At 40.9% G+C, this 23,154-nt stretch overlaps 1 protein-coding gene across 3 annotated transcripts in view; it reads right to left on the bottom strand.

Annotated features, from left to right (window-relative positions):
- Positions 1 to 23,154, bottom strand: part of LOC137381674 (palmitoyltransferase ZDHHC3) — a 37,198-nt gene that overhangs the window by 8,146 nt on the left and 5,898 nt on the right. For 2 of the 3 annotated variants that reach the window (XM_068054407.1, XM_068054409.1), the window contains exons 3-6: positions 14,406 to 14,530; positions 12,231 to 12,327; positions 10,424 to 10,505; positions 8,987 to 9,117 (exon numbers count right to left, since the gene is read on the bottom strand). In XM_068054407.1, coding sequence (XP_067910508.1) covers positions 8,987 to 9,117; positions 10,424 to 10,505; positions 12,231 to 12,327; positions 14,406 to 14,530 — 435 coding nt within the window. Of the gene's footprint in view, positions 1 to 172; positions 3,563 to 8,986; positions 9,118 to 10,423; positions 10,506 to 12,230; positions 12,328 to 14,405; positions 14,531 to 23,154 lie in introns of those variants that run through there. The other variant, XM_068054408.1, reaches the window with a different exon arrangement.

The following is a 23,154-nucleotide window of genomic DNA, read 5'->3' as shown; positions in this document are numbered from 1 at the left end:
AATTTAAAAAAAAAGTTGGTAAACTCTGGTTATTTTAAAAAGTATGTGCTTCAATATTAAAACAGGTTAAGCACTGCACGGATGGCAGATACACCTCCATCTTTCTTAACCTTGTTAGTACAGTCAACCATTTAGACCAATTAACACCAGCTAAATCCAAACACTGGACAAATTCTTTGTAAAATGTTTTATTTAATTATTCAATAATAGCACCCAAATCACACACAGTATTCAGATTGTATCTGAAGCAAACGTTTAGACAAACACAGAAATTTCCCAAGCCCCATGTTAAATGCATTCTTAATATGCAGTTTCTTCCCCCTTGCCAACAGAGGACACAAAGTTACCAGAAATAATGATCTAACTGCATTTTTTGGCAATGCTGTGATATAACAAAACTTTAAACCAACAGTATGTTGATATTGTTTCTGCAAAGCAAATTAAATGGACAGCTTTAACGTAATAGATTAAACAGCCTCAGATGAGTTTTATTGACTTGATTTTAAACAATGTCATTCTGTTCACCTACCAAGAACTACACAGATATTCCTCTTCCATATTCCAGCATTGCAAAAGGAGGAGACATCTTTTAACAACTTTAAAGATTTCTTTTTTAAAAATAAACTCAATTGCTCACGAGTTTAATTTCCACATTAAGATCAAATCTCATCAACCCATTTATAGAATTGCTAAACTCCTAAACCAACTCATGTCTTGAGTCTTGAGTTTTAAAAGGCCAGAATTCTCTCATTTAAAAAAAACGTTTAACAAGTCTACCATTGTTGCTAACGCACAAATCTTCTTGCATTTAGAAGACGACTGAATTTCCCCATTGATACAAAGACAATAATGCTGACATCTATTGAGCTACTCTTTTAATCCTGGCAAGTTTTAAAACACCTTTATATTGCCCCCACACCCTCCCTCCCCCCGTCAAACTAAAGTTTTCTACTTTTACTTCCCTTTTAAGGTATACACATGCTGGGGTACAGTTCATGGGTAGCAGCTGCCCTGTCAGTACCTCTGTCAAGTGGCAATTTTTAAACGATGAGCCCAGAGTGCATTAGTAAGCTACCCAACAGAGGCAGGGACTATACAGCAAGAGTCAAAAAGTGATCAGTAGAAATGGTTTTCCTTGTTCTACTCTAGCCGAGATTGACTAACTGATCACAGATCAGGCATTAAGATAGATATTGCTCATCAGTCTGGGTCAATACCTGTCTGTCGAAATGCATTTCGACAGAGCCATCAGCAAGCTTAATTTAATAAATTTGCAAGATTCAAAGTTTTGTATTTTTTTTCGCAGCCCTCTAATTTTTACCCATGAACAACATCCATAAACTTGAAAATACATCAACTTTCAAACCAATTTTAAAAAGATCTGGGGATATAAATAATGGGGAAAAAAAACAATGAAACAGAAGCCTCTGAACAGAAGAATGTTTGATCTGGTCCTCACATCAGCCTGTCCCGAATAAAACCCTCATTATTTTCAGTCAGTACTAGGCACCATCAGATGTGAACAAGGTAACAGCTACAGGATGGTTATAAAAGATTGCTGATAGCAGGGCTCATCAGGAGCAAGGTAAACGCCAGTGCCCAGGATTTAGTGTCAGAAACCACTGCATCAAACCCAGTTCTTATGGCGAGACACTAGGCTTGTCTGAGTCCTGTTTGCAGACAGATGTGAAAGATGTGAGTTTTTAGTAGCTTGAACTCTTCACAAATATTGTAAAGTCCTAAAGACTCCAGATATTGGGTCAACTGAAATTAAGACAGAGATCAACACATTTTTGTTGAGTGTTGAGAGATATAGAACAAAGGTGAGTAAAATGGATGTGAGGTACAGATCAACATGATCTATCTGAATGATGGGATAGGCTTGAGGGGCTGCATGGCCTACTCTTCCCATTCAAGGGAGGAAAACACAGCTTGGAAAAAAAAAAGACAGCACAAAAATTTTATAAAAGGGCAAATGAGGTAAAAGAGAAAGATTTTAAAAACTATTTTTAAAAAAGTCACGTTTTTAATGTAGCTCCTGTACATCGACAGAAAAGCCATTTTGCCTGTAGTGTTTGGAAGACTGAATTTACCTGCTGAGAATTGTATACACAAATGAGGAAATTTGTACAGGTCTGAACAACATCCAGCAATAAGTAGTCGTTATCATGGAAGGGAAGCATGCTTGTTTAACAGCTAAAATTCTGAGTGTTTTCACTCAGTTATGCAGTCTTAACAGTCAAGGGGAAGAAAATGGAGATAGGGCAGAGTATAAAAATTAACACCCAATAAAAATTGCAATTTTAAAGACATAAAAGCAATGCATTAATGATTTCATGTTGGCTGCACATGTAATATGACTTTGGCGCTTCAGCAACATGGATAGCCATGTAAAATATGATGAGGTAAATAAGTGCCATAAGTAACTTATGTATTTCATCCATATCATAAATGCGTGCATGTGTTATAGGACGCAATGTGAAATTAATCCAAGTGGGGGGAGAGCGATTCCAAAGGGAACCTAGATTAATAAATCATTTACAGACTCTGTAGATTAAGTGTCCTTTTAAAAGGTCAAGTGACTTCCCTTCATGGGGAGACTTTGCTTCTTTGGTATAATGTGGATCATCCTAGAAACTAGCATTGAAAAGGCAAGGCCGTGACACATGGGGCATCACGCACCCACTATGGATTAAGTGAACCAGAATGTAGAAGAATCCAGATTGCAGTAAATACAGAACAAAAAAAAAAAAAGCAGGAAGGCAAGGCTCTTGAAGGCTATGGGGTAGTTGCAAGTAACATTTTTTTTTTTAAAGCAAGCAGGGTTTCATCTCATCTGTGGCTAGCATTTGTGCACCTTAGGAGGTACCCCATAGCAATTACTGTAATGACACCATGTTCATGAAAGCAGTTTATACTTCAGTAACTGTTACAGAATGTCAAGGTATAAATCAATAAAGGCAACCAAGAAATTGAGAAAATAAGTCTTACAAAGGGAACTAATTCAGACCCTATTATGAATCTCAGTTTCAGAAGGATGCCTGATCCTTAACGGTACTTTCAGTCACTTGATTTTCTTCAATTTCCTTTATTTTAATTTTACAGCTACATCTGCAGTCTTTAGAAGCCTGCTTTATATCATACAATATCTCAGTATAGCAGTGCAGGAGATAAGAAAGTTAGGCATTTTACAGTTTTACTGTCCTATTGTTTCAGAGCAGAGAAGGCTGGAATAAGTTGAACAATGGAGTGCACCTTTTCATCATCCATGCTTTTAAAAACCACGTAGACCACCAGGAAGGATACTGTCGTGTAAATAACTTATAGGGCAAGTTACGACCAGTACTTGTAAAAGCAGTTATTTAAGTAACCAGTTTGAATTGGATTGCTGGCCTAGGATGACTCAGACCACATACTGGTACGGGTCTACTTTCCCTTGATCTGGAGTTGCGAATGGGTTTAGCCATTCTATTGAAAATGGATGACCGAACACAGCTTTCATATTCATCCATTTTGTTTTTTTAGCCCATCTTCTCTCTTCCTTTTTCAACTGCTCTATTCCCTGGAAACAGAAATAGAACAGCTTAAATCATGTAGGTCAGATTGGGGGAAGGAGGACTTGTTTCTACCCACTACAAACATACCAGAACACACACAAATCAGCAAAAAGGTCACTGATACTTCAATTTAACATCCAATGAGATTTTCAATTAAAAAACCCAAATAATTGTAGTTTATGGTATAATTTTTCAATGTTTTCCTCCCCACGCCCATTTTCACACACTGTTCTTCTCCTCGCCTATCAAGTGGGCAGGCAGAGGATGTGTTCCCTGGGCTTCGGTCAACCCCACTTCAGAAACTGGAAAGAGCAATGCAGGTAGACTTCAAATTTTCCCCCAGCGTTCAGAGGGAATGCCTCTCCAGGTGGTCTAGCTGAAACTGGCCACTTACTGCGCAAGGGGAAATTATTAAGGGCAATCCCCATGTTCTATGATGTAGTACAGCCAGGCACTGAGATGCTATGCCATCAATCCAACTGTTGATCACATTTTTAGCTCTTAAGTACACATCCTTATAAAAGTGATGGATGAAGTACAGGAAAAAATCCAAATCAATATAAATCGCTAAGAACACAAACATAGCAATTAAAGCATTACATAAAGTTACAGGAAAATATTTTAGCAGTTCTATTAAACTGGTACAGCGAGTAGACTAAAGCAGAGAAATTTGACAAAATAACCACAGAACAAATAGCTGAAAGGCACATATATACACACAACTTGCATTTATATAGTACCTTTAATGTAGGAAAACATCCCAAGAGGTTTCACAAGAGCTTAGTAAGACAAAAACTGACAAGCCAAAGTAGTGATTAGGACAGATGACTAAAAGCTTGGTCAGAGGCAAGCTTTAAAAGGAGCTTCTTAAAAGGCAGAGGGGGTGGAGACAAAAGTTTAGGGAGAGCATTCCAGAGCTTAAGGCCTAGACAGCTGAAAGCACGGCTACCAACGCTGGGGCAGTAAAATGATTGGGGCAGCCTGTGTTGCCAGAGCTTGTTTGTAGGATGGAGGATGCTATAGAGACAGGGAGGGGCAAGGCATAGAGAGATTTGAACATAAAGATGACAACTTTTTTTCTTAATTCAAGGCATTGGTGGACCAGGAGCCAATACTAGTCAGGGAGCACAGGGGTAATATTGAACTTGAGATGAAAAGAAGCTTGGAGAATTGGGCATTAATTTGCAAGGCTAGAGGGCTCAATGGTTTTTTTTTTGAGGGAGGAAGTGACGATAGCAGATTTGAACGGGAGGGGGACATTACCTGGAGGGCACGGTTTACAATACCAGCTGGTATGGTGGCCAGCAGAATGGGAATAGGATGGAGAGAGCAGGGGGTGGGTTTCATGTACATGAGCAGCTCAGAGGGAGCACCAGGGGAGGTGGAAACCTTGGTTTGGTGGGCAAAAACAGAAAATTTACAGCACAGAGGGAGGCCATTCAGCCCATCATGTCTGCCAACTGTAAAGGAGCTATCGCACTTAACTACGGACCAAGAGCTGGAAAGTGGGGTTAGGTTACGGCACCTCAAATGCTTATCCAAGGTGTCCGCCTTTACTATCTTTTCAGGCAGTGAGTCCCAGACCAGCGCCAACCTCTGCGGTGAAAACATTTCTAAACTTTCCTCTAATCCTTCTACAATTAAATTACTTTAAATTTATACCCCCTGGTTATTTTCTGCTCTGTTAATGGAATAGGTCCTTCCTATTCACTAGGCCCCTCAGAATTTTATACACCTCAATTAAATCAAGGGCAGCAACGACAGCTGTAAAGATGGTCTTAAGCTTAGCGAAAAGTCATTAAGCCCCACTTGGAGGTGAGGGTGAAAGGGCAAGGGAGAGGAATTTAAAAGGCGGCAGCTGCTGGAGAAAAATCAGGAGGTATTTTTGCATTTCAGAAAGATCCCATAGTGAGCAATTCTGACATTGGAGAGCAGGGCCCAAAAGTGCTTGATATGGTCCAGACAGATAGGACAGGATGAGAGAAACATGGGTGGGCAGTAGAGAATGCAGATTTTAAAAGGCAATGAGAGGAATGGAAAGAGATGAAATGTTCAAAACAGTCACAGCATGTTATAATTTGATTAACTGCCATTTGAAATGCTGAATAAAACTTCTGCATAGTGGCTGCTTGTAAATGTACTCAAACCATAGCCCCCACCTCCGACCCCACAAATTCTCAAGGTGTGACAAAAGACCAGCCTGAGTGAGCTCTGAATATATGCCAGTATTGTATAGGCAATTAAAACAAAAATATAAAACAAGTGACAGTGAAAAGACATCAGAAGCAAAAGAGCAAGGTGGAAAAAACTGGCAACTATTAAACAATTGACATACACACAAAGTTTATAGTTTGTATATCACCTTCAGCTGCCTTGCTCTTCGCCACCCTCTCCTCCCAAAAATATGGGCTATTCGTTTAACAATTTGATTGTTCTCAGCTGGATTTAAATAGAGATGGGGGATACAAACTGGTTTTACCAAACGGCTGTCATCACCCCTACAGGCGCTGCACATTAATGGCATGTCCTTCAGCTGGACATGGGACCATCTAGTCCAGAGCTATTTTCACAATGGTCAACACTGCTGTAGGTTAGGTTAGGTCAGGAGAGGAATTTTCAACTGGGCACCTGTCAATTTCCTCATCACATCCTAGAACGCACTTAGACAGCAGCTCTAGCATCTGGAAAAATTTCAAAGACAAACTAACTAACTGGAATGATAACTAATTGCAAGGCTTCAATCTTATTCCCAAAACAAATGACCCCTTGGAAAGATGAGAAATATGCTGTGCTAAAGAAACATTTTAAAGATGGGCTTGCCATCACTATAGTGCACAAGCATAATGGCTGAGCCTTTACCTTCAGAAATATAGGATGGAATTGTATACGAGCAAATGAAAATATTGGACAGGAGAAGATCAGCTGCTCCAGCTCACCTGTCCCATACACAGTCACGATGCCTTAAACATCCCAATTCACTCCCTGTCCACTAGAAGCCATGTAAGCTCCTGGGAGGGGAAATAGTCCATGGCCAAATAAGGGAAAAAAATTATGAAAATTTCTTTCCTGTTTCTCTAGCAGTGATGGAACACTTCAAAAAAGTTGTTTAAATTCCATTAACTAGCTAAAATTAATTTGTGGCTATATTTCATCAATAGATATAACATGTTAAATCTGAAAATAAAAATATCACTGGGTTGTGCAGCGGGTTAGACTCTAACCTTTCCAGAACTTAGATTCAAATCCAGGCCTTAATCGATAAGATCAGAGACTCCTGCGTGTTGACTATACAGGTCCCACATGAAATGCATTTGAGGACTCTGAGTGGGCATAGACCTACAGCACAAAACTGCCCTATTTCATCATGAATTAATAGGGTCACTCAGCTGGCCCAAGGATGGCTTATGGCAGAAAAGTGGAAAGCGCATTACAAATGGGTGCTCCTCAGAGGTTTGGGGCCAAGCAAAAGGAGCTTTCTGCTAGGTGGGAATTCTTGCTAACCCAGCATACACATCTCTCAGCTTGACCAACACAAAAAATCACTACTGCTAGACAATTTGAAAGATGCAATCTTTCAATTGCCTGTGTCTTGGAATGTGCCCTTCATCCAATGACACTGAATTAAAAACTGTTGGGATTTTAATGTTCATTTCGAGCAAAACAATTAATAAAATATTACCTGACCAACTGCTTTCTTGCAAGGTCAGCTGTTAACCATGTAAATTCAGGTAGATCATTAGTATTAGTATTTAAGCAGCTTGATAGTGATAAGCAGTCCTAATCTACAGCCCTGAAGATAGAAAAAGGGACTTATTCTGAAAGCTTGACCAATGTGTTGGGAGCAAACAGTGCGTGAAAACTAATATTTAAATTCACTTTGTACTTTGCCAAGAATCACTTTGTTGAATACTGAAACATTGTCACCATGTGGAACATCATAAAATAATTAATGCTGACATTTAATTGTGATTCTAATCCTATATCTGGCTATAAGAAGTTTACAATATATAAACATTCAACCTATCTGGAATTTTTTTTGTCACAAACTAATTGTACACAGCATCAATGTTCCCTCTAAGCTGTGCACGTGCATGGCCGTGCAACAATCTGGAATGTACCGTGCAGGGAACAAACAAGTGCCATACAACCAATATTACCTTTAAGATGTGCGCCTGCTTAAAGGGACCATGCACAGGCCATGTGCAGCAAAGAGAAATTAGAGGGAATACTGAATGGCAGTAAGCATCAGTCGGCTTCAGTACTAAGCTTACATAGTACTGATGTGCTTTTTTAGTATAGTTTCATCAACTTCATAGAATCTAGAAAGAGCTTTCCCCAATTGTTTAATGGGTAATTACAGCATGTGATATGATCCTGAACCGTGTATACAGCAGAAGAGTCTTGTTCTATCACCGGTTTGTGACCTCAGATGGGGTTATAGTGGGAATCACAGATTTAGACGGGGGTCGAGAAAGGAGGAGAGAGAGAAATTAGTGAAGGTTATAACCCCAGATTGCTTTCTAGTGACTCATTCTGTAAAAGGATCATATTCTGCTGCAATGCTGTTTTGTTTCAGTATTGCAAGGCATGGGATGCTTGTCATGAAGTTCAAACATGAAGAATGACTACTTGATCAAACAGTGTCATCAACATCTGTAAAAAACATATCTGGCATGAATAATAGGACAAGGGAGAGGTTTGGGACAGGATGACTTAATAGGTGGCTTGTTCAACCCCCATTCTTACTGGCTGATTTGAACCTGTAAACAGAGGTGCAGAAACTTGTGTGGGGTGGGGGTAGTCCTTTCCCTTCAATTTTTTTTTTTTTTTTTTAAAAAGCCTGACAATTGGCAAATATAAAAAGATCAATGGCACAATTGGAGGAACAGCAGGGGAGTTCTCCCAGTGTACTGGTCAGCGTTTATCTCTCAATCACAATCAAAACAGATAAATTGGTCATTAATCTCACTGTTTGTGGAACCTCGCTGTTCACAAGGTAGCTGCTGTGCTTGCCAGACAAGAGTAACTGTTGTGAATCACTTTGGGACATCCCGAGAGGAAATGAAAGGTATTAGATAAATGCAAGTTTGTTCTTCCCTTCCCACTTCATCAGCCCAGACACCAGGTCAGTGACTTGCTTCCAGGCCTCTGAAAATGCTACTCCATAACTCATTCTAGGACGCACAGAAGTGGCACAGGTTAATACCTTCTTCCTAGGAGAAAGCATCTCACTGCCACTTGGTGCGACTGGGAATTTTCTGCTGAGTTTGCATTTATAATCAGCCTATAACTGGGTGGGTAGCTGCACAGCTCACAGTCCATGTTTATGAGGCTATGCTGGTTATGAAATAAAAATGCTGCTAAATATGATGAATGTGCTCGAAAGGACATTTAAACCAAATATGGAGTGAAAAGGTTTACGTACTCACCGTTTCATCTGAGCAGATAGAATGTACTTGGGTGCCAAACATCACAGCAGTGAAAATAAGGAACAGGAGACCCTCAAAGCACAGAAGAATGAGTAGTATCACTGTGGATGGTGGTGAGAATGAACTGCACTCTAGGAAAGTAGAAGACAAAAACTAATGTCAAACACATATGCATCGCATGGATTCAGCAGTTAGTCACAAGGCTTGATTGAACAAAAATAAGTTGCCATTGTACAGGATACTATATCTATCAGCGCTCTATAGATTCGGGGAAAAATTGTCACTAACTATTGTGAAGTATTGATAGCATTGTTACTTCTGGAATAACATATTACTTTCATAGCTTTGAAAAACCTCCTCTGTCCTTTTTACAGAGATGGGTGAACTGTTCTGAATTTCGACTTCCCCGAAGCTGCTGGTTGGGAAGGCGGCGGGGAGGTGCGGGAAATGCAGTCTCACATTTCAGGGCTTTTTATTTCCCTCTACTTGCTGAATAATTCTGCCATTTTTACTTTACATCAATGCTCAAACAACATAACTGCATACTTAAGTTGAAATCGAACATTTCTCATTAAGCTTCAGTTAGCAGGGTGGGCGGCACAGTGGTTAGCACCGCAGCCTCACAGCTCCAGCGACCCGGGTACTGCCTGTGTGGAGTTTGCAAGTTCTCCCTGTGTCTGCGTGGGTTTTCTCCGGGTGCTCCGGTTTCCTCCCACAGCCAAAAGACTTGCAGGTTGGTAGGTAAATTGGCCATTATAAATTACCCCTAGTATAGGTAGGTGGCAGGGAAATATAGGGACAGGTGGGGATGTGGTAGGAATATGGGATTAGTGTAGGATTAGTATAAATGGGCGGTTGATGGTCGGCACAGACTCGGTGGGCCGAAGGGCCTGTTTCAGTGCTGTATCTCTAAACTAAACTAAACGAACCTGACTGCTGAAAATAGTCCTATCCCAGTTGGAGTTCAGAGATGTTGTCAGGGCAGAATTAAAAGCAGCTTTAATCTCCCTTAAGCGTATGCTTTATCTGAACATTGTGATCCATTCCCTAATGCAGACATTCTTCTTCTTTATCAAAATAACATTCTTTATACCCTCTTTTCCCAGCCACAAAACACCCTATAGTTAGGCATAAAGCATGGTCACAATAGGAAGACATAATCTATAAAGTCTTCCAGTAAAAAGATCATTTGTGGTTACTCTCAGGAACATAGGAGCAGGAGTAGCCATTCATCCCATCATGCCTGCCCCACCATTCAATATGATTATGGCTGATCTTCCACTTCAATGCCTTTTTCCCCACTATCCTCATACCAACTTATATCATTTGTATTTAGAAATCTGTCAATCTCTGCTTTAAACATACTCAATAAAGTTAGATTCCTTGAACCTTTTAAGAAAAAAAAAGCTGAATCAAGGTTTCTGTATTTATACTTACTTGTCCACTCCTCTTCAAAGCAATACAGAAAGTGGAAGCAAACCATGATAAGGGCATGTAGTGATATCAGAGCTATATACATCTGAAGTACAGAACACAAGAGACACTTTCAGTAATTCAGTTAAATTTGAATTAAAACTAAATTAAAATTGTTGGTGCAGTGTGAATTGTTAATGGTACACTTATGAACCAAAAGTGCAGAGTCCAGGTACAGGCACAAGCCCACAACACAAACTAAATGCTTCAAGAAAGGTAATGGCAGATAACAGAATAAAATGAAATAATTTGATCATTGATCTTTAAAAATGTAACTTAATTGTTTATAACACAAGCAGCAGCATCATTGTTGTCACAACCAACATTGTCTTATTGGTATGGAATCGATATTGAAGCAAAACTGTACTGGTATAAAAAGTTAACTATATAAACATGCCTGGACTATGCTCTAGAAACAGTATGAATTTTTCTATGCTCAGAGCATGCAACCAAAATTAATATCCCAGTCATTACTCTGGAAAAATAGACTCTAGCCTTATTTAAAACTACAATCTTTCTCAAAGCACTAGCTGGCCATTAGTTTGTGAAGTAGACCAAATATAAATTAAGTAGGATAAATTCTGTAACACTGGAGATCAAAATGACAATCTGAAAACAATCATCGTAACCCTAACTCTCGAGTCAGGTCTGAAGAAATTATAGATTTAGAGTTTGAATCTATTGTCAGAAGCTGTCAGCCCTGTGCTCTGTATTTTCTGCTTTTATTGCAGATTTCTGGCATTTGCAGTTCTTTCTACATCTAAATACATAGCTACTGATATGCTTCAGGGAAGGAAATCTGGTGTCCTTACTTGGTCTAGCCAACACATGACTCCAGACCTACAGCAATGTGGTGGGCTCTTAACCGCTCTCTGAAATGGCCTAGCAAGCCAGTTGTCAAGGGCAATTAGGGATGGGCAACAAAGGCTGGCCTTGCCAGCAATACTTTTTATTCTTTCATGGCGTGTGGGCAATCTCAAATTGTTCCTTCATCTCCACAGCCTTTGTAACCAATATAGATGTTGGTGTTAACGTCAAGAGAATTGCAAATAAAGTTGAACGGAAGTTGGATTCCTGATTGTGACATCTGTGGCATTTAGATTAATAAATACAATGCAGTGTATTTTAGGAGTGAACGGTTAAGAAACTTCAGACAGTGACTGATGACCTTCCAATGTACTCATGGAATTTTCCAGGTGCATAAAGTTAACCTGCTATATAGTCTATAAATCAATAGATCAAATCTGGCACATGTGTACTTTCAAGGGGATTTACCTCTGCCTCTTCAGTGGTTACAGTGCTATATTGCCACCAGTCACAACTGCTCCAATTTTATCCCAGAGAAATTGGTAAGTTTGTCAAACTAGTTTCTGTACTAGGTTAAATGGTACAAATAACACAGGCGGGCCTTGCAGTATGTACTTGCCCCTAGCTGACATCGTGAGGATGCCATTAGGAATAAGACAACAGCGGCTAGGATCTCACGTTGACATGTAAAGCAGAAGAACGCATAGCTTCATTGCACACTCACTCATGAAATGTGCAGTGCAGAATGTTTCAAACCAACAGGAATCTGGAGGTAAATGCATTTGGCAGCCGACACAACTGTACATGTTCTAGTGCAGCTCAGGGTAGATGAGGCACAAATTTGCGGAGCTCACAATGCCACTAAAATCAAAATGAGAAACCCAAACTCAGCACAGCTTATGTCTGAAGAATATTTTTGGTTGCTTTAAGTATTTAAAACACAAATGCCATTAGCAGTACTTACTGTAAACAACACGAAGTACTTCTGGTTATTCTCTCCTACACAGTTGTTAACCCAGGGGCAATGGTGATCCATCTTTCGAATACATCTCTTGCACACACTGGAAGGCAATTTTGAATATTTAAAAAAAGTCATTTAATTAGAATGTCTTACACCAACTACACCATAGCCAATGTGATACCTACCATTCTTGTGATCCTGAACTAGAAAAGTTTTAAAAAAAAATATATAAATTGAAACACTGGCGTGTTTCCCCCACCTTAAGTAAAATACTTTTTCTGCTCTCTTCCCCCAGATCCACGTCAAAAATAGCATAAAGGTCAATCTTCTAGAGGATTTCTCAATTTATTGATTCTTCCCATACTTCCTATGTACTCAGCTGGTGTTGACCAGAGAGCATGTGCCCAGATTAGCAGCCAGGCTGGGAAAGTGCAGCACAGTGGTTTGCACCGCAGCCTCACAGCTCCAGCGACCCGGGTTCAATTCCGGGTACTGCCTGTGTGGAGTTTGCAAGTTCTCCGTGTCTGCGTGGGTTTCCTCTGGGTGCTCCGGTTTCCTCCCACAGCCAAAAAGACTTGCAGGTTGATAGGTAAATTGGCCATTATAAATTGCCCCTAGTATAGGTAGGTGGTAGGGGAATATAGGTACAGGTGAGGATGTGGTAGGAATATGGGATTAGTGTAGGATTAGAATAAATGGGTGGTTAATGGTTGGCACAGACTCGGTGGGCCGAAGGGCCTGTTTCAGGCTGTATCTCTAAAATCAAAAATCTAAAAAAAAAAAAACAGTTGCATCCTAAGCCATTTAGGGTGGCTTACTGGCATGAGGGGAAAGTCTAAAACAATAGGCTGCCGTTGCTAAGGGACGGGGGAAATACAAGTATACAAGACTTGATGTGCACTCAGACATACCAATCATCCAGACTAGGTTTGCTTTGGAGTATCTCATCAACATGGTCATTCCCTACCTTTTCCATTAAGATTACATTTGATACAATAACCTAGAAAATATTCAAATCTCTACTGGTGAATTCATTTGTGCAAATAGTAACTTTTTTGCTAAGCCAAGGATCATGAAACAAATTCATTAAAAGCATTAAGAGTTGAGCCAATGGAAATAACACTACAGCAAAATGTTTGAAGGATAAAAGATTTTCCTGAGCAATACCACTTAAAAAAAAAAAAGACCTGTAATACTTATTGCTGCTTCTGGTTTCCTGGCATAGTATGGTTTCACCCAGTCTATTTTGTACAGACCAGATATTCTACCCGTACCCAACATCTTAATATTGGTGTTGCTCAAGGTGTTTCAAAGAAAACTGTTCCTATCTTTTTTCTTGTGAATCAAGAAAATGCAATTTAATGTGATAAGTATTTGCTAGGAAACTGGTTCCTTAGAAATATTGATCTTAAATTGACTTTAGGCATTGTGTTCCACACATGCAAAACATGCACACCGCCTAGATTTTTCATTTGAACATTTTAAAAAGAGAAACCGATGTTTACAGTTACATATTTTCCTGCTTCCAGATTAGGGAGGGTCTGATATACTACTCTATCAAGCAAAAGGGCAATTAACTGTGCAATTTGGCATAAAAACAGACTGTAGGAAATACTCAGCAGGTCTGGCAACATCGGAGATATGGTGACTGACCTATAATTATTTTTTGCTGTTTTAGTGTTGTTCACACCATTAATGAGTGGCCTATTTTCTGGCTGCAAATAATGGATTTGTAAAACTACTCTAGCATAAAACAGAGCTCCAAGAGACCTTAAATAGTTACAAAGAGGAGCTGTTGGATCATCAAGAGGGGATACAAACCAAAATTACTTGAACTTAATCGCAGCCCACATCAAGTCTAAGGACTTGTAACGCTACATCTGGGGTCATTTCTGTGCACCAGACACATCAAATAAAATAAAGTGAATTTTCCTAGCCTTTTCATTTGCTTTCTACCGTAACAGCCTTTATGACAATGTATTGCACACTATAATGAATCTAGAGACTCTGCTTTACTCAAATGGTAATTTTGCCTCACTTCTATTTTAACCAGGGAATTACACCTTGAGCTTTTTTTTTTGTAACGGATAAGTTTGTTCAGACAAAAAAGGCACCAGTGTAATCTTGAAAGGGAATTTAAGAGACGATTCAGTTTCATACTGCTTTTGCGGTTGTTACCTGCAATGATGTGCTCGCTCTGGCTTGATACTGCAGCACTTGGGGCATTTGTACACCACTTGTCCTGGCTTCAACTGCAAACTTTCAATGAACTCTTTAGTGGCATTCCCTTTTGGTACTGCACCCTGTCAAACAGCAAGTATAGCACAACAGCAGGTTAGCACAAGAAAACTGGTATCTTGCTGTATTCCAGCTTTGAACGTTATAGTACTATAGGGAGAATAACTAACACTGCAAGTGCTACAGTGCAAAGAAAACCCCCCTTGAGTAAAAGTCTTACTGGCTGAAAACAGATTAAAGCCATTTAGAAAATTAGCATGCATCAAGACTTCAATACATGTAAACCAAATCTGGAACATTTTCCTCCTCAACTGAAGGAGTTTATTTTTAAAGAAAGGTACAATGCAATAACTGAAATTGTATTGTTACCAATTCCACAAGGCCTATGATGTATAAGCCCCAGTTACATATTTAGGCTTTACCTCAAGGTTTCCCTCGAGTTCCTGTAAGAAAGCCTATACTCCTAACAAACTACAAACTAAAGCATGGCTACCCGATCCAAACCTGACCGGACCCGGGTCGGACACAGTGACAGCCAGGACGTCAAAGCGGGGAACGTGCATTTGGACTCCACACTAGTCTGCAGTGAGCAATTCCATCCAAGGTAGAGCACAACCTCTAATATAATCAACTTTATTCCAGGGGTCGGGTCGAGCATGGGAAAAAAAAATCAAAGGACTTGGGCCGGGTCGGATGTGGTTCTGTCGGGCTTGGGTCAGGTTTCATTTGCAGACCCAAGCAGGCCTTTACTGGAAACTACCTTTATATGACCAAATTAAGCAGCTATCACAAGGGTGGGGGTCAAACAGAACATGTCATTTGCCTTCCTAATTGCTTGCTGTACCTGCATGCTACCTTTGTGTTCCTTGTATGAGTACACCCAAGTCTCTCTGATCAGATTTAAAAGTTTCACACCATTTAAAAAATCTTGCTCTTCTATTCTTACTACAGTGAAAAACTTGGCACTTCCCAACATTTCACTGCATCTCCTGCCCACAATGAGGTCTTAGAAAAAACAGGATCATTGGTTCAGATAGTTTAATGTGCAGCTGCAAACAAAAATAGAAGGGCTCAGATGAGGCTTGGGTCTTGCTAGAGCTGCCAGAGGACCAAAGCAAGGGATAGTATGCACATGACATTTATTTCAATGTTGGTGGAGGTTGTGATTTAAGGTTTTACATTCTTGTGGGATGAAAGGTCGTGACCTAAATGTACATAGCTGCCAAGCACTCCATTTAATGAATACGGCTTTAACGTTCATTAAACCATCCAGTTTCTTTAAGTGCAAACAAATCAAGGTTTTCTTTAATGCAAAACACTTCATAGAATATTTACATCTCAACTCAGTGGAAGACAAACTGGTTGAAGAACCCCTACATTAGTAACTCGCATAGAGTGTTTGATCTCACTAGAAGCACAAGACTAATCAATAAAGAAATGATTCTGTAAATGTGGCATAGGAACAGGAATAGGCCATTCAGCCCCTCATGTTCTGTAAGCTACACCATGACTGATCTGTATCTCAACTCTGTTGCATAACTTTTGATACACCTGCGTAATATATTGACCTGTCTTGAAGATTTCAATTAACCCAGCCTACATCGCCTTTTGAAGGAGGGAGTTCCAGATTTCCACTACCATTTGTGTGAAAAGTGTTTCCTGGTTTCACTTCTAAACAGCCTAGCTTACATTTTAAGATCAGGCCCTTTGTTCTGGATTTCACCACTAGAGGAAATGCTTTCTGTATCTACCCTATTGATTCCCTTTATAATTTTAAACACCTCCATTGCAACACCCATCAAACCCTCTAAACTCAAGGGAATACGTCAAGCTTATGCACCCTGCCCTCAGTTTAATTTTGGTATAATTCTGGCTGATCTGCACTGTACCCTGATGTGGCGAATCTATCCCTTCTGAAATTCAGTGCCTAAAATGGAACAATACTCCAGATCAGATCCAGCCAAGGCTCTGTAAAACAGAAGCATCATTTCCTCACTTTTGAATTCCAACTCCTTTGAGTAAAAGCCAATATTCCATTAGTCTTTTTGATTGCATTTTATTCTTGTACACTAGCTTTTAGCAATGTGTACATGGACCCCTAACACCCTTTGCTCCTCCACAATTCCTGCTCTATTAAGAAAATATTCCAATTTGTCTCTCATGGATAATTTCACCCTTCCTAACATCAAACTCCACCTGCTATAGTTTCACCCACTCATTTAGTTGGTCCATGTCCTTTGGCAACTTCCTGCACCCACCTACCCAACTTACCTCCTAATTAGATTTTTAACTCTTTATTCCCACATCCGAGTCATTGATATTAAGTGCTTTTGAAAGCCAGTAGAACTGAACCCTACAATAATAATGCAGTGCATGCCCATGTGGATCAAGACCCAGACAAAATTCCAGCTAAGTGGCAAGCAACATTCGCACTGCACAAGTGCTGGGCAATGTCCATCTCCAACACCAAAGAGTCTAACCATCTCCCCTTGATGTTCAATGGTATTACCATCACTGAACCGCCCCCCCACCATCAACATCCTGAGGGTTACCATTAACCAGGAACTTAACTGAATCAGCCACAAATACTGTGGCTACAGGAGGTCACAGACTAGGGATCCTGTGGCGAGCGACTCATTCCTGACCCCTAAAGCTTTGCCACCATCTACAAGGCACCAAGTCAAGAGTGTGATGAAATACACTCCACTTGCTTGGACAAGTGCAGCGCCAATAACTCAAGAAGCTTGACACCATCCAGGCCAAAGCAGCCCACTTGTCAGGCAACCTATCGACTACCTTAACAATTCGACCCCTCCACTAGCAATGCACCGTGGCTGCAGTGTGTACCATCTACAAAATACACTGCAGCAACTCACCAAGAATTCTTTGACAGCACCTCCCAAACCTGTGACCTCTAACCCTAAAAAAGGACAAGGGCAGCAGATGCATGGAACATCACCTGCAAGTTCCCCCAAGTCGTGCACCATCCTGAATTGGAAATGCATCACTGTTCCTTCATGGTCACTGGGTCAAAATCCTGTAACTCCCTCCCCAACAGCACTGTGGGTGTACCTACACCACATGGACTGCAGCGGTTCAAGGCAGCAACTCACCACCACCTTCTTAAGGGAAATTAGGAATGGGCAATAAATGCTGGCCTTGCCAGTGATGCTCACATCCCATGAAAGAACAAAAAAAACCCGAAGGTTTCAGATACAATTCCTGGTTTGTGTTAAGCTGATGACATCTTAATTGCTGATCAATAATGCATGCTGCAACAGTGCATGGACACAAGGTGACAATTGGATTAGGGGGTCCAGCTGCTCAGTGTTCATAACTGTACAGCTCAGGGGATAACAAGAACGGTCACCTCGAGAACTGCCCACCACTGAGAATATATTCTTGCATGAATTACTATAAAGAAAAATATAATGGGACAGAAGGAAGGATAAACAAATGTTAGTTAGTTTGGGGGGGGGGGGGGGGGGGGGGGGGAAGGCTGCTGGTGGAGAAAAGGACAAAGGTCCAAATTAAAATTAAGCTGTCTTAAAACTGTGAAGGGGGTATGAACTAAGAAAATACCAATTTAAAAAAGGCTCAAATTCCTCTATTTATCCAGTAACTTCATGTCAGCAAATTAAATAAACCAGCAAAGGGTGCATTTTTTGCGCAAAAAAGCAGAGTTTTTTTTTCTGTATCTAATCTGGCTTTAACCACTGCACCATAGTAAATGTTGCATATATTGTCTGCATACTTTGATCTTAATGCTGTGACCTTTTAAAAAAAAATTGGTCAGAACAGCTGGTGCTGAACATCAGAAACCTAAATGTCACGTTGCAAGTATCCTACACCTAGACTTCCAAAAGCAATATGCTGTTGCCCTAGATAATGCAGCTATGCTTTGCTTGAATAATGAGCATACTCAAGATTCAAACCCTGTGGAGTGCTGTATACAGCAGCTCAAAAAAAGCCATATGTATTATTGAGCATAGAGTTCCAACATGCCAAATTATTACACAAACAAGTTTACCTGGGTATCAGATAATTTGCTCAGGCCATGGCATTTCAACAACGAATGTCTAAGGGAAATGAGACGATCCTCTTGCAAAAAAAAAATGTGAGAATCACGCAACACTGCAAGGTGGACTCAACAGATTTCAGCTTCTTCCTATCCCTGCTACCATCTTTACCTCACTGGCCTTGAACTGCTGGACCCTCGGCCAACTTTATTGAAAGCTGCACATTCAGCAACAGCAAATGTGCTAGTTAAAACAAGCACAGAAATATAATCCAATGATCCTTAGGATTCTCTTCATGACCTATGCAATCCAGTTTTAAAATTAATGTTCTACAATATCCCTAATGAATCAGCTTGGACTGGAACTAAAAAAACAATGGTCTTATCTCTCAAGGTTTAATTTGAATTCAATCATATTCCTTCCCAAACGTTTTCCAGCCTTAAATAACCTACTCTTCCCTCAATCATGTTGAGCTAGTTTTGCTCTATTACAATCCGAATGGTTGAGATACTTAAATTTACTACATGGATAGTTAAATTTATACAATTGCATAAAATATATTTAGTTTTTATATTGGTTATAAACTTGCATATTTTAAATTATATAGGTCATATACTGCAGTTTTAATAATGCTCAACTACTTTAATTACACAATAAGCATGCAACCACGATGAGAAGCACACATTTAGATAACTACAGGCCCCACCTGCAGAGTTAGTCAACTGCAATACAAGGGGCACAAATTCCTTTATATCATAGCCATTGGAGATAGGATGCCATTTATGTTTAACTACTGAGGTGACAAAATGGTGTTCACAAAGTATTTTCAAGTTAAGGCATCTTAAGTTAGCTGCAAATGACTTATTTAACACACAATTAATAATCAGAGCTTTTCATACTTGTCGTAAGCACCTAGTGGTTTTACCATTAGCTGTGTTATTCAAACATTTTTGTGGGGTACTGTTGTTCTATTGATAAACTCCCAGGAACTTTAAAATAGATGCTGTGAATGGAAAACATTGTGATGTGCCACATGGATCTACATCAACAATTCTTCCCTACATTTGAGTTCTTGATGTCAATCAAAACATCAGTTGGCATGGTGGAGTGGGGGTGGGGGGTGGCAGGGGTGGTGTGGGTCGAGGGGGCAGCTTAAAAAGTCATCTTACACTCATTTAGGAAGAGAGGTTTGGCAACAGTATCGGCAGCCTGGGAAAGGCTTGTTCTCCTTTTGGACGTGGATGGTGACTAGGAAGAGAAAAAATTCATACACGTTGTTGCCACAGAAGGATATAGGATATTTAAACCATATAAATCCCCAAGGCACAGTGTGGCTTTCGTGCAGAGAGATCGACCATTGACATGCTGTTCTCCCTTCGTCAGATACAGGAGAAATGCCGTGAACAACAGATGCCCCTCTACATTGCTTTCATTGATCTCACCAAAGCCCTTGACCTCGTCAGCAGACGTGGTCTCTTCAGACTACTAGAAAAGATCGGATGTCCACCAAAGCTACTAAGTATCATCACCTCATTCCATGACAATATGAAAGGCACAATTCAACATGGTGCCTCCTCATCAGAGCCCTTTCCTATCCTGAGTGGTGTGAAACAGGGCTGTGTTCTCGCACCCACACTTTTTGGGATTTTCTTCTCCCTGCTGCTTTCACATGCGTTCAAATCCTCTGAAGGAATTTTCCTCCACACAAGATCAGGGGGCAGGTTGTTCAACCTTGCCCGTCTAAGAGCAAAGTCCAAAGTACGGAAAGTCCTCATCAGAGAACTCCTCTTTGCTGACGATGCTGCTTTAACATCTCACACTGAAGAGTGCCTGCAGAGTCTCATCGACAGGTTTGCGTCTGCCTGCAATGAATTTGGCCTAACCATCAGCCTCAAGAAAACGACCATCATGGGGCAGGACGTCAGAAATGCTCCATCCATCAATATTGGCGACCACGCTCTGGAAGTGGTTCAAGAGTTCACCTACCTAGGCTCAACTATCACCAGTAACCTGTCTCTAGATGCAGAAATCAACAAGCGCATGGGTAAGGCTTCCACTGCTATGTCCAGACTGGCCAAGAGAGTGTGGGAAAATGGCGCACTGACACGGAACACAAAAGTCCGAGTGTATCAGGCCTGTGTCCTCAGTACCTTGCTCTATGGCAGCGAGGCCTGGACAATGTATGCCAGCCAAGAGCGACGTCTCAATTCATTCCATCTTCGCTGCCTTCGGAGAATACTTGGCATCAGGTGGCAGGACTATATCTCCAACACAGAAGTCCTTGAAGTGGCCAACACCCCCAGCTTATACACACTACTGAGTCAGCGGCACTTGAGATGGCTTGGCCATGTGAGTCGCATGGAAGATGGCAGGATCCCCAAAGACACATTGTACAGCGAGCTCGCCACTGGTATCAGACCCACCGGCCGTCCATGTCTCCGCTATAAAGACGTCTGCAAATGCGACATGAAATCGTGTGACATTGATCACAAGTCGTGGGAGTCAGTTGCCAGCATTCGCCAGAGCTGGCGGGCAGCCATAAAGACAGGGCTAAATTGTGGCGAGTCAAAGAGACTTAGTAGTTGGCAGGAAAAAAGACAGAGGCGCAAGGGGAGAGCCAACTGTGCAACAGCCCCGACAAACAAATTTCTCTGCAGCACCTGTGGAAGAGCCTGTCACTCCAGAATTGGCCTTTATAGCCACTCCAGGCGCTGCTCCACAAACCACTGACCACCTCCAGGCGCATATCCATTGTCTCTCGAGATAAGGAGGCCCAAAAGAAAGAAATCCCCAATATGGACAAGTTCTCATTATTTCTGTTTCTATGCCAAAATAAAGTGAAACAGCACAATAATGTTGTCTCACACTCTACCTAGCTCCGAGATCCATTAAAACCTCTGTTCTCAGCTGCTTCCCATCAACGTCAGCCAACTCAGTACTATACTTGATAAATCCAGAGTTCTGCACCATACACAACTATTTATGGAAGGAATATAATTCCTTTCTATAGTAAAACAACCAAAGACCACCAATCTTTTGCTTGTTCATTTGTTTTCCTCACTTCTCTTGTAAAAACAGAGATACCTTGTCTGGTTATGGTTCCACAGGAACTGGGCACCCTCTGGTGAGGCTTGCACAAGTGATCCTTAACAACTCGCATTCATTGAGCCTGGAGACTGCAACGGAGTTTGTGGTGGCGAGCGGGGAGACTGGAAGGGACAAAAAAGAAATTGCAGCCAAGTCCATTCGTGACTCATTCAAAAAAAATGGTAGGGGTTATGGTTAGCAGGGCGGCACAGTGGCACAGTGGCTAGCACCGCAGCCTCACAGCTCCAGCGACCCAGGTTCAGTTCTGGGTACTGCCTGTGCGGGGTTTGCAAGTTCTCCCTGTGACTGCGTGGGTTTCTGCCGGGTGCTCCGATTTCCTCCCACAGCCAAAGGCTTGCAGGTTGATAGGTAAATTGGCCATTGTAAATTGCCCCTAGTATAGGTAGGTGGTAGGTGAATTGAGGGAAGGTGGGGATGTGGTAGGGAATGTAGGATTAATGTAGGATTAGTATAAATGGGTGGTTGATGGTCGGCACAGTCTCGGTGGGAAGAGGGCCTGTTTCAGTGTTGTATCTCTCTATGACTAAGCAGTCAGAAGTAGAAACAACAGCTAGCTATCCCCAGCATAGTCCACAGACCCCAAGGCCAACTGCAATACTGTCACTTCTGCACCAGCTGAGATCAGCTATATTACAGAGATTAAGGAACGAACTGAAGACCTTCCTCAGCAGCTCAGCCGAGATTCTAGCCATTGGAGATTATGTCCTTTCACTTGCATTATAGTGCAGACCTGTAATGGAAATAAAGATTGCTAATATACGAACAAGGAGCAGAAGTAGGCCATTAGGCCCCTTGAGCCTGCTCCACCATTCAATAAGATCATGGCTGATCTGTGTGTCTCGAATTCCACACTCCCATCTACCCCCGATAACCTTTGATTCCCTTGCCTAACAAGAATCTATCTACCTCCACCTTAAAAATATACTTTCTCTGATACATCTTTTATACTCAAGTTAAAATTCAGCAAAACGCAGGGCTTAGTTATCAACCCTGCGGTAGCTCATCTGTTCCGCAAATACATATTTACAAGGGCTACAGGTACCAGAGACCGCACAATAAAACTCAAACAGAAGACTCATTCCTCAGTCAAATGGAAAAACCCTCTGCTAATTTAAAAAGGAACATCTCAGATTGAGGTTGCATTTTTATAGTCACCAATCTCCATGAACTGTAACAGATATATTACTTAACAGAAATAAATATTTTTAGATCACTTTTATTTATAACAGGCACTGTAGTAGAGAGGCATGAGATTTCTCAGATAAAATATAAAACACAATTGAGTGGAGAATACACCACAAATTTCTAAACAGCAGAGATCATTGAAATAATTTTACATCTCATGAAGAGGCGAGAATGAAATGAAATTCCTACAAATCTCGGTTTATTGCTCCTGAAATTGTTCCCACCACAAACCCTGTATTCTTGCCACTGATACCATCTCCCACTGACTTGCAACCACAGCATCCTATTCAACTCCAAGGTGAGCTTTCGGCTCCATATCCTCTCCATCACTAAGATTTTACCTCCCTGTCTCAGCCCATCTGCTGTTGAAACCCTCA

The sequence above is a fragment of the Heterodontus francisci genome, chromosome 2 (assembly GCF_036365525.1).
Source record: "Heterodontus francisci isolate sHetFra1 chromosome 2, sHetFra1.hap1, whole genome shotgun sequence".
Taxonomy (NCBI): Eukaryota; Metazoa; Chordata; class Chondrichthyes; order Heterodontiformes; family Heterodontidae; genus Heterodontus; species Heterodontus francisci.
Note: the sequence above shows the minus strand (reverse complement) of the source record. Positions and strands in the feature narration are given on the sequence as shown.